General features: G+C 35.9%; 1 protein-coding gene across 3 annotated transcripts in view; it reads right to left on the bottom strand.

Moving 5' to 3' along the window:
* Tpr2 (Tetratricopeptide repeat protein 2) overlaps positions 1 to 13,030 on the bottom strand; it is a 174,338-nt gene that overhangs the window by 109,381 nt on the left and 51,927 nt on the right. The window contains exon 1 of one of the 3 annotated variants that reach the window (XM_073970691.1): positions 4,764 to 5,551. The exons of the other annotated variants lie outside the window; for them this stretch is intronic. Within the exon in view, the coding sequence (XP_073826792.1) occupies positions 4,764 to 4,771 (8 nt within the window). The 5' untranslated portion in view covers positions 4,772 to 5,551. Of the gene's footprint in view, positions 1 to 4,763; positions 5,552 to 13,030 lie in introns of those variants that run through there. 3 annotated transcript variants of the gene reach the window in all.

Genomic DNA, 13,030 nt, shown 5'->3' with positions numbered 1-13,030 from the left:
AGATCAAAGGTTTTCTTTTAGAATACCTAAGGGTTTTCTAATGGAAGACCAAGAGGTGTTCATATTGAATACCAAAACGTGTTTTTCTAATAGAACATCAATGGGCCTTCTTATAGAAGGCCAGAAGGCCTTCTTATAGAAAACCAGAAAGTCTTGTATTACAAAACTGGTTCTTCTTATAGAAGACCAAAAGGTCCTCATATAGAGGACCAAAGTGTTTTCTTACACAAGACCAAAAGGTCATCTCATAAAATACCGAAGAGTTTTTAATGGAAGATCAAGAGGTGTTCATATAGAAGATTAAAACGTTTTCCTCTTATAGAATACCACAACGTCTTCTTCCTATAGAAGACCAAAGGGTCTCCTCTTATAGATCACCAAAAGGTCTTCTTATAGAAGAACAAAACGTCTTCATATAGAAGATCAACAGGTCCTCCTGTAGAAGATCAAAGGACTTCATATATAAGACCAAAATGCTCTCCCCATAGAAGACCGAAAAATCTTCCTATAGAAGGCCAGAAAGTCTTCTTATATAAGGTCAGAAGGACTTCTTATAGAAGGCCAGAAAGTCTTCTATTCGAAGACTTTTGATTCTTCTTATAGAAGACTAAAATTTGTTCTTATAGAAGACCAAAAGGACCATAAGAACAAAAGGTACTCGTGTACACAGAAAAAAAATTTAGCCATTTGATAAAAAAATTCAAAGATTCAATCAAAAATTTATCGATTTTCCGGCGATAAAAAAAATGTCATATTGACAAAATTCGATAAAATTGTTTGATCACAAAGTAAAACATACAACTGATAAAATATTTCACATATTGACAAAAATATTTATCAAAATATTACACAAATTCCATTTTATCAGTTCAATATCAAAAATCGATAAATATTTTAGTCAATATGTGAAATATTTTATAAGTTGTATTTTTACTTTGTAATCAAATAATTTTATCGAATTTCGTCAATATGATCATTTTTTTTTTATCGCCGGATTTTTTTTCTGTGTAGAAGATCAAAGATATTCATACAGAAGGCCAAACTGACTTATTCTAGAAGACCAAAAGATCATCTTATAGCAGACCAAAAGGCCTCCTTATAGAACACCAAAAGTTCTTCTCATACAGAATATATAGAAGACCACAACGTCTTCTTAATGAATACCCTATCTTCTTATGGAAAACTAAAATGTATTTTTATAGAAGGACAAAAGATCCTCGTGATCCTCAAAGGACTTCATATATAAGACCAAAATGTATTTTTTATTGAAAACCACAAGAAGACCAAGAGATCATCTTATAGAAAACCAAAAGGTCATAGAAGACCAAAGATCTTCATAAAGAAGATCAAAGGCCTTCTTATAGAACACCAAATGTCCAAAGAAAACCAAAATTTATTCTAACATAGAACATAGAAGATCACAAAGTCTTTTTAAAGAATACTCTTCCTATAGAAGAAAAAAAGGTATTCTTGTAGAAGACACCAAGGTCTTCTTATAGGAGACCAAAATGTATTCTTTAAGAAGGTCAACGGGTCTTCCTGTAGATGACCCAAAAGGTCTTCCTGTAGATGATCCAAAGGTTTTCTTATAGAAGCCCAAAAAGTTCAAAGGGTCTTCTTATAGAAGACTAAAAATTCTACTTCTGGAAGTCCAAAAGGTCTTCTCATAGAAGACAAAAAGTTCTTGTACTTATAAGAGAAGTTTCTCTTATAGAAGAATATTTTCTGTTATGTAAAAAAATCGACGAACAATTTTGATTGTCTCAAGAGCGAGCGCTCCTCATTCGATTTAAAATTTGCATGAAAATGCCATCTTATAATTTTATATATTTTATTAACAAAAATTTTTTTTTTGTTAACTTTTTGTAATAATTTAGTAGATAATCATTGCCTTAATAATTAAAACGAAGAAAAAATCCGAAATATAGTTCAATAGACCTGCCAGATTTTTTTATATTACATACTATGCCATATGGCAAAGATTTTCCCAACGGAAATGTTTCACTTTGTTTGACTCCCAGATCTATAGTAAAACCCCTAGATCTTCTATAATAAGACCTCCAGATCTTGTATAAGTAGACCTCCAGGTCTTCTATAGGAAGACCTTCAGATCTACCATAATAAGACCTCCAAATCTACCATAAGAAAACCTCCAGATCATGTATAACAATTCCTGCAGATTTTCTAAAATAAGTCCTCCAGATCTTCTATAAGATGGCCCCCAGGTCTTCTAAAAGATGGCCCAAGGTTTTCTACAAGATAACCTACAATAGGAAGACATTCACGTGTTCTATAAGAAGTCCTTCAGATCTGCTATAAGAAGACATTCAGGTCTTCTATAAGAAGTCCTCCAGTTTTTCTAACAGAAGGCCTCAGATCTTCCATAAGAAGGCTAAAATCTTCCATAAGAAGACCCTGGGTCTTCTATAAGAAGCTTTCAATGTTCTGAAACAAGACCTCCAGATCGTCTAAAAGTAGACCACCAGATCTTCTATAAAAAAACCTTCATGTCTTCTATAAGTAGACCTTATGCTTTTCTATAAGAAGGGCTCCTGCTCTTCTATGAGAAGACCATCTGTTTTTACTCCTGCTCTTGTATGAGATGAGCTCCTGCTTTTCTGCCCTCCTATGAAAAGACGTCCTGCTCTTCTATGAGAAGACGTTCTGCTCTTCTATGAGAAGACTTCCTGCTCTTGTATAAGAAGAACTCCTGCTCTTCTATAAAAAGACCTCCTGCCCTTATACATGCAAACGTCCTACTCTTCTATGAGAAGGTCCTGCTCTTCTATGTGACGACCTCCTGCTCTTATATGAGAAGACATCCTGCCCTTCTATGAGAAGACGTCCTGCCCTTCTATGAGAGGACCTTCTGCTCATCAAGGAGAGGACCTCCTGCTCTTCTATAAGAAGACCTCCTGCTCTTCTATGAGCAGACCTCCTGCTCTTGTATAAGAAGACCTTCTTCTTTTCTATAAGAAGACCTTCTGCCCCTCTATATGCAAACGTCCTGCTCTTCTATGAGAAGACGTCCTGCTCCTCTATAAGACGACCTCCTGTTCTTCTATGAGAAGACATCCTGCCCTTCCATGAGAGGACCTTCTGCTCTTCTATGAGAAGAGGTCCTGCTCTTGTATAAGAAGACCTCCTTCTCTTCTATAAGAAGACCTCCTGCCCTTTTATATGCAAACGTGCTGCTCTTCTATGAGAAGACCTTCTGCTCTTCTATGATAAGACCTCCTGCTCTTCTATAAGAAGACCTCCTTCTTTTCTATAAGAAGACCTCCTGCTCTTCTATAAGAAGACTTCCTGCTCTTCTATAAGAAGACCTCCTGCTCTTCTATAAGAAGACCTCCTTCTTTTCTATAAGAAGACCTCCTGCTCTTCTATAAGAAGACTTCCTGCTCTTCTATAAGAAGACCTCCTGCTCTTCTATAAGAAGACCTCCTAACATTCTATATGCAAACGTCCTGCTCTTCTATAAGAAGACCTCCTGCTCTTTTATAAGAAGACTTCCTGCTCTTCTATAAGAAGACCTCCTGTTCTTCTATGAGAAAACATCTTGCCATTCTATGAGAAGACATCATGCCCTTCTATGAGAGGTCCTTTTGCTCTTCAAGGAGAAGACATCCTGCCCTTGTATGAGATGACCTTCTGCTCTTCTATGAGAAGACGTCCTGCTCTTGTATAAGAAGACCTCCTGCTCTTCTATAAGAAGACCTCCTGCCCTTCTATATGCAAGCGTCCTGCTCTTCTATGAGACGACCTCCTGCTCTTCTTTGAGAATACATCTTGCCTTCTATGAGACGATTTTTGCTCTTCAAGGAGAAGACATCCTGCCCTACTATGAGACGATTTTTTTTCTCTTCAAGGAGAAGACATCATGCCCTTCTATGAGAGGACCTTCTGCTCTTATATGAGAAGATGTCCTGCTCTTCTATAAGAAGACCTCTTCCTCTTCCATAAGGACTCCTATGCCATATGGCAAGTGTCCAAAAATCACTTTTCCAATTTCAGTGTAAAAAGGATCAAAAAAGACGCTTTTTACTAATTTATATTGTTTACCAAGTAAGGCAGGCTCTATGCTTATTTACAGCTTGTATGAAGTACCTGAAGTGTGGCTGTAGGTCCTTTGCGTCCTACGTCCACAAGGACAATTCTTTCAGGACAAAATGGATACCAATGGAAAGCTACTGAAGAGTAGCATCGACTGAAATCATAAAATAATTGAAAATTTAAGCTAGCTTTCAAGATATTTGACTCATTTTGGGAGGTACCCCTTAGTCATGACGATTATTCTAACTCCTGCGTCCACAGGGACAGGATCTAGATGGGTACCAATGGTCAGTCTTGACTGTTATTTTACGCCTATGTATAGAAGAACAAAAGTGGTTTTATAAAGGGCCAATATGACTCCTAATAGGAAACCAATGGGTCTTCTTTGGCCTTGTTTTCTGTATCTCAAAATGCCTTCGTTTTTTAAATTCACAGAAAAAGTAGGTAGTGTAAGGTAACTAAAGTCAGGTTCCATTTGATATCACACTTTGTTTGTTGTTTGCGGTCAAAGTGTGGCTTCAATAAATGATATAACAAAAAATAATGCGATACTCCATAAGAAATACTATAACCAGGTTGCGTGTGATAATTAAAAAAATCAAAAAACAACAACAATAAAAAATAATCTAAATAAAAATGAAAACCGAAATGCAAAACCAGGTCGCAAGAGAAAACAAAAGTTAAAAAAAAATAAAAAACTGATTACTTACTGAAACATGTTTGCTGCGGTTAATGGTGGGTTTAATTACAATCAGCTAGCTGTTGGGTGCTATTGTGGTTGGTGGAGGGAGAAAGAATAGAAGAATACTGCTGCTCGAGCCAGAGAAGGGTGCTGCTGGATAGTTATGATGATAATGGTGATGATGTTTGTTTGCAGTGTGGCCTTATCGAAATCAAAACACCATGAAAAACTTATGTTTTCCAGTTGTAGAAAATGCGGATTGCAATTTGCAATAAACAATTCAATTTGCAGTCGGGCCAGTCAGTCAGCCAGCAGTAATAATTGTTGTAAATTGGAAATTTAAGAAGATTTGCTGAGGATGTTTCGCTGTTTGCACTTTTCTTCTTTTGCTTCTTTACACGGTTTGAAGATTAGCAAATGAAAAATAATTTATTTTCAAGTATCTTGTTATCGAAACAATTGCAAGACACCAATAACTATCGACACAATAAATTACAAACACTTGATTTCTAATTGCTATTTCAAATTATTTCTTTCTTATCATTTAAATATTTCTCTTGTTCTGCTTTATAAACTATTTTTATTTCAATTTACTCGTGCTTTTTGTGGTTTTTGAATAAAAAATTAACGAAATAAATACTATATCCGGCCACACGTTTTGAATATTTTTATTTCTTATTTTTCTTTTTAATTTGTCTGATCGCTTTAAAAGCCCAATCAACTTTCTTGTCTTCACCGTGGGCCGTATAAGAACGCACTGAGTACACCGTGTCTGACGACATGTCTTGCCTGGCATGAGAAACGCATCTTTGCATTGCATTTTCTGTTTTGTTTGTATTGTTCGAAGCAAGAAGAATTTGAAATCAAAACAAAACCACAAACAAGAAAACATCAAACAAAGAGAAATATAAAAATAAAGAGAACAACGATCACCATTATCGTTAAATAAAGCACAAATTCTCTTAAATGAAAAGCTTTTGTGGTTATGAGAAAAAAAAGCTTTGAATACACTCAAGAAATTATGTTCGTAAAAACATAATTAAAACTCAGTTGTGCTCCATTAGGCTACGTTTACATTAATCATTAACAATGTGACCTTAATTTGAATTTGTTACAAGAAATTTACCAAACTTTTTTAGAACATTTTGTTTTTATCGGAAAGGTCACACCTTCAGCCACTTTCGGATTTTTTGTTATAGAAAAATATTGAACTGTGTTCTGACAAAAGGCCACCTACGAAACACTGTTGTCACTAAAGCAGTTTGCGGTGCCCACTGTAGTTCGAAAATGAGTAAACCGATCAGCATATGGGATCATTACGAACCTAATAATCCTGTCTTTAATCGAAACTAAATTAAAACAAGTTAAAAAATATCAGTCGGCTTTGCCGACAGAGATATACCCTCAGCCTGTTTATATTGAAACAATTCTTCCCAAAATATGTATGTATTTAGGGGGTTTTTAAAATTTTGGGCGTTTGAACCGACAAAAATGTTGATAATGATTAAAGATCAAAAGTTTTGCGGAGGATATACAAAAAAGGAATGGATCGACATTGACCGTTATGGAAGTGGATCTCCAGCCACACTACACATACGGGCTGTTTGCTCAAAAAGTATGGGCTTGCCCTTAAAAAAACTTTTACCATCGTAATTGAGGCAGCGAATGCATGTTGCTTCAATAAAAATCAAAGTGATTCGTTATTAGGTCATAAAGTGAACTTATCCGAAATTTTGTGTGGGAGGTACCGGATGGAGTGGACAAATATAGTTCATATTTGAACCTGATCTATATCTGGTAGATATATTAGGATGTGTAAGGTATAGACCAGTTCGGCCACTTCCTTAAAGAGTTACCGTACGAACAATTTTTCCGAACATTTTTGAACTTTTGTGGGGGAGGTACCTGAAGGAGTGGACCGATATGGCTTATCTTCAAACTTAAACTATGTTTGGACAAAATATTACTAAGGCTATATTTTGGACCGAATCGGCAGATCCGTTCGAGAGTTATCTTGCGCTCCAACCACCTCACACGGTGTCATAGGGGTTTTTTGCAACTTTTATGCTATTTTCTCAGGAAGTATGGACTTGCCCCTGATAAAACTTGTACCGTCGTATGGAGGGCAGTGAATACAAGTTGCTAAAACAAAAATCAAAGCGATTCGAGAGATGGCCCTAAACTGAACTTTTCCGAAATTTTGTGTGGGAGCTACCCGATGGAGTGGACCTATTGAGACCATATTGGAACCTCATATTACTCTTGTAGAAAGTTTTCGCCATACAAAGTATGGACCAAATCGGTCACTCCCTTCAAGAGTTATCGTGCGCACAAACTTTCCGAACATTTTCGAACTTTTGTGGGGGAGGTACCGGAAGGAGTGGACCGATGTAGCTCATCTTCGAACTTAAACTAAGTTTGGGCAAAATATTACGAAAGCCAAAATTTGAACCGAATCGGTTCATCCGTTCGAGAGTTATCGTGCGCTCCAGCCAGCAGGACAGACAGACAGACAGACAGACGGACGGACATGGCTAGATCGACTCAAAATTGTCTGAAACACATTTCGTCCAAACATACTTGGGGTCTAAAACCATTATTTCGATGAGGCACATTTTCATCGTATCAAAGTGTATATACCCTCCTTAGCCTAAAGGCTGAGGGTATAAAAAGTGCTCGATTTTATATAAAATGAACAGTTTTTTTTTTTACCATAAATCTGTAAAAAAAATTTTTAAAAAAAAGTATCCCGCTTAAGGTCAAGCTTTTTATGTTTATAGCAATCCCACAAAAACATATAAAGATCGGAAGATCGTATTCAACAAGTAAAAAAGCATCGGCTTTGCCGATAGAGATATACATATCCTCAGCCTGTATATATTGAAACAATTTTTTCCCAACAAACGTATGTATTTAGGTGGTTTTAAAAATTTTGGGCGTTTGAACCGACAAAAATATTGATTAGGATTAGAGATCAAAAGTTTTGCGGAGGAGATACTAAAAGGAATGGATCGACATTGACCGTTATGGAAGTGGATCTCCAGCCACAATATATGGTGCCATAGGGGGTTTTTACACTCTTCGGGCTGTTTGCTCAAGAAGTATGGACTTGCCCCTAAAAAACTTTTACCATCGTTATTGAGGCAGCGAATGCAAGTTGCTTCAACAAAAATCAAAGTGATTCGATATCAGGTCTTGAAGTGAACTTATCCGAAATTTTGTGTGGGAGGTACCGGATGGAGTGGACAAATATAGTTCATATTTGAACCTGATCTATATCTGGTGGATATATTAGGATGTGTAAAGTATAGACTAATTCGGCCACTCCTTTCAAGAGTTACCGTACGAACAAATTTTCCGAACTTTAATTAATTTAATTAATCGAGCTTTTTATGGCCTAAGGAGATTACATTGAAAAATTGATATCTAGCGAAGTCCTACACACACATCAACCACTATGCGACGATCGTTCCGTTAGCTGGTTAGGCTAACATCATCAGTCATATTAGATGTTGTTGTTGTTGCTAGACAATTTTCGCCATTTGGAGCTCCTATTTATACATCCAAGATTGCAAATTTGCATTTGTGAAGTTCAACTTGAAGCCTTTTATTTCCAAAGACGACTCATTTGTCCCCCTTCTATTCCAGAAATCAATTTTTTTTTTAAACTTTTGTGGGGGATGTACCTGAAGGAGTGTACCGATATGGCTCATCTTCAAACTTAAACTATGTTTAGACAAAATATTACTAAGGCCAAATTTTGGACCGAATCGGCAGATCCGTTCGAGAGTTATCGTGCGCTCCGATCACTACACAAGGTGTCATAGGGGCTTTTTGCACCTTTCAGGCTATTTTCTCAGAAAGTACGGATTTGCCCCTGCTGAAACTTGTACCGCCGTATGGAGGGCAGTGAATACAAGTTGCTAAAACAAAAATCAAAGCGATTCGAGAGATGGCCCTAAACTGAACTTTTCCGAAATTTTGTGTGGAAGGTACCCGACGGAGTGGACCGATTGAGTCCATATTAAAACCTGATCTATGTCTGGTACACGCTCCACGATGGCAAAGTCTGGACCAAATCGGTTACTCCCTTCAAGAGTTATCGTGCGTACAAATTTTCCGAACATTTTCGAACTTTTGTGGGGGAGGTACCGGAAGGAGTGGACCGATATAGCCCATCTTCGAACTTAAACTAAGTTTGGGTAAAATATTAAATTTGAAAATTTGAAACGAATCGGTTGATCCGTTCGAGAGTTATCGTGCGCTCCAGCCAGACAGACGGACGGACATTGCTCAATCGACTCCAAATTGTCTGAAACACATTTCGTCCAACATACTTGGGGTCTAAAACCATTATTTCGATGAGGCACATTTTGCCCGTATGAAAGTGTATATACCCTCGTTAGCATAAATGCTGAGGGTATAAAAACCCTGAGACAAACATGTGTATTGGATGGTGCTCACAACAACTCTCTAGGAAAATCTCTCATTGATTGTTCAATTTCACAGTTAAATTGCAGCTGGATGTGAATTCGTCAAAATCATTCCGGTAGTTTGGTTTTTATTCTTAGATATTCTTAATGTCTGCTTCTGTTGCCTAAAAGTATGCATATTAATTTATTTATCAAGGACAACTACCTATTTGACTACTTTCAAATTGACGTATAGATGGTGCTCAAAGACATTATCAATTATAACTTTTCTAAATATAGATATTTAATTAATACAAATCTCCTAAGGAATGTGTTTTAACTATATTGTCGGTCTTTTGTTGTTTCTTCTACTTCGAGGTGAGCTGAATGATCAACAACTTTTTACAAATGAAAAATATTGTCAGAGTAATTGTCATTATAACCCAGCAAACCAAATGTCGGATGTCCGACACGTCTGAACAATTTCGGAAGCAACGTCGTTCAGATTTCGTTCCGATTTCTAAACGATTTTCCGGTGCGGAAATAGTTCAGATTTTGTACCGATTTCGTTCCGATTTCGGAGCGAATGTCGGAAAGAAATTTCCTTTCCGAATTTCCCAAGGATTTTCTTCAGATTTCGTTACGAAATCGGATCCAAATCGATACGATGTCGCTGCGACATTTCGTTCCGAAATTTTGTCAACCACTTCATACAACTTTCGTTAATATATCGTTACGATTTCGGATCAGACATCGGAAGTATCGTCCGAATTTTGTTCCAATTTCGTTAAGAAGTCGGTACGATTGGTTTGCTGGGAATCCACTATACGACATGTTTTGCATTTGATCAAGGTGGTGCTTCTTCCCTAAATTGTTCCTTCAATATATACCTACCGAATTTATTGGTCAATTGCAATTAAGAATTGGATACAACTAATTTGTTGGGCAGATGGCATTGCCAACATTAGCTATCTTTCCATGCAAGTAGTGTATGAGTTATAGTGCTAAGTGTAATGTAATCCCAGCAAACCAAATGTCGGAACAATTTCGGAAGCAACGTCGTTCAGATTTCGTTCCGATTTCTAAACGATTTTTCGGAGCGGAAATAGTTCAGATTTTGTAGCGATTTCGTTCCGATTTCGGAACAAATGTCGGAAAGAAAATTCCTTTCCGAATTTCCCAAGGATTTTCTTCAGATTTCGTTACGAAATCGGATCGAAATCGATACGATATCGCTCCGACATTTCGTTCCGAAATTATGTCAACCACTTCATACAACTTTCGTTAAGATATCGTTACGATTTCGGATCAGAAATCGGATGTATCATCCGAATTTCGTTCCGATTTCGTTAAGATGTCGGTACGATTGGTTTGCTGGGATGTTAGATTAGTTTATTTCTGACCATGTTCACTTATATGAAAGTTACCGTAATTATGTTTTGAATACATACCTGAAAGTAAAACAAAAATAATAGATTTAATTAAAATGAATTTCAGATATTTTATATATAGATTAAAAAGAAATAATAAAAACAATTTTATAAAAGTCATTTATATGTAATTGTCCTCAACATGACAACATTGCAAACAACTGAGTGCAAAGCTAGCAGAACAAAAGAACTCTGAAACACTTCTGTGAGAAAGTTTCAAATTATAAAATGAAAATGTAATTCGTTCGAATTACTACCAAACTCCTGTTATTCGAATTAATATCATTTAGTTGTCTTCTATATAAAGATCTATAAGTCTCCTATAAGGAGATCTAATAACCTTCTTTAAGAAGATCTTTTGAAGATATTCTGGTCTTCTATTTGAAGACATATTGGAGAAGATCTTTGGTATTTGGTAAAAATACCTATTGGTCTTCTACAAGAAGAACTTTTGGTCTTCTATTAGAAGAGCAATTAAAGAAGATAGTTTGGTCTTCGTTAAGAAGACCTATTGCTCCTCTATAAGAAGGCCTATAGGTTTTATAATAATATAATACTTATTGGATTTCTGGAAGAAGGCTTGCCTTTTATAATTAGACCTATTGGTATTCTATAAGGAAACGAGTTTAAGTTCTATAAAAGATCTTTTGATCTTCTGTATTAGAAGACCTAATGGAGAAGATCTTTTGATATTTTATAAGAAGACATATTGGTCTTTGATATTTTATAAGATTTGTTGGTCTTCTATAGGAAGATCTATTGGTCGTCTATAAGAAGACCTCTTGGTCTTCTATAAAAAGACCTATTGGTATTCTATTAGAAGACCTATTAGTCTTCTATAATAAGACCTATTGGTATTCTATAAAAAGACTTTCAGTTCTTCTACAAGAAGTCCCAATGGACTGCTATAAGCCTACTGTACTTCTATAAGAAGACCAATAGGACTTCTAGAAGAAGACCTTCTTCTATAAGAAAACCTATCGACTATAAGGAAACCTATTGGATTTCTAAAAGACGTATTATAGATCTTCTATACGAACGGTCTTCTATAAGATTATCACGGTGCTCTTGAAACAATTTTAAATTGAAGGTGCTTACACCTTGGAAGTTTTTGCGGATTCTGAAACTACAATGTTCATAGATAAAAAAAATTAAAAAACAAAAAAATCGCCGGAGCGCTTTTTTAATTAATCGCGATTTAAGTTGACATTTTTAGGGATTGTTTAGGTTTTCACGATTTTGCTTAGAAACCGCAGGCCCTATCAAAATCGGACTACAGAAAATGTTGTAGCTATGAAAATTCCCTACAAAATCGACCTTTACGGTGTCTTCGTAGTTCTTACCATTTTTGAGATATAGAAGTTCAAATTGGGACAATGCACAGGCTGTGTCGCCCCCTTATAAAACAATGTCATGAAGGGTGCGCCTTAACTAACTTTTGATGAAAACCGCTTACACAGGGAAAGTTTTTGTAAATTCTGAAACAGCAGTGTTTAGAGATGAGAAAAAGCCAAAAACAAGAAAAAATCGCTGTAGGGATTTTTAAATAAATCGCGGTCAAAATTCACATTTTTAGGTGTTTTTAGGCTTTCTTGATTTTGCGTGGAAACCGCAAGTCCAATCGGAATGGAGCTAAAGAAAATGTTGTAGCTGTGAAAATTCTCTAGAGGATGGACGTTTAGCATTTGTTCCCAGCCTGTACCATTTTTGATATAAAGAAGCTCAGTTTACATTTTTAGATTTTTTTGTTATGGTTTCGCGATTTTGCTTGAATACGGTAAGTCTTATCGGCATGGGACCTGAGAAAATCTTATAGCTGTGAAAATTCTCTACAAGACTGGCATATATAACTTATCCTAAGTTGTAATATTTTTTAGTTATATAAGTTTAAGTTGAAAATTTGCAGTCATGACATTGTTTTATAAGGGGGCGATACAGAATTGAATTGAATTTGAATTGTCCCAATTTCAACTTCTATATCTCAAAAACGGTAAAACCGACGAGAATACCATACAGATCAATCCTGTAGAGAATTTTCATAGCTACAACATTTTTGTTAGTCACATTTTGATAGGACTTGCGGTTTCTAAGCAAAATCGTAAAAACCTAAACAACCCCTAAAAATTTTAACTTAAATCGCGATATATTTAAAAAGCGCTCCAGCGATTTTTTTTTTTGTTTTTTGATTTTTCTTATCTATAAACATTGTAGTTTCAGAATCCGCAAAAACTTCCGAGTTGTAAGCACCTTCCATTTAAAATTGTTTCAAGAGCACCGTGTTATTCAGATTCCTTAATACGTTCAATATGACTGGATTTATTTGACAAAATCAAAACATCATCTACGTAAATTGCGATGTATGTTATTTCATCATTTTGAATTCTGTAGTAAATGCAGTCATCGGTTTCGAATCGAGTAAGCCCCATCTCTTCAACAAAACTTTGTTAATAGTA

This window comes from Musca autumnalis, unplaced genomic scaffold, assembly GCF_047663935.1.
Source record: "Musca autumnalis isolate F117 unplaced genomic scaffold, ASM4766393v1 scaffold_2, whole genome shotgun sequence".
Lineage (NCBI taxonomy): Eukaryota > Metazoa > Arthropoda > Insecta > Diptera > Muscidae > Musca > Musca autumnalis.
The sequence above is the reverse complement of the archived record's forward strand: the minus strand, read 5'-3'. Positions and strand labels throughout refer to the sequence as shown.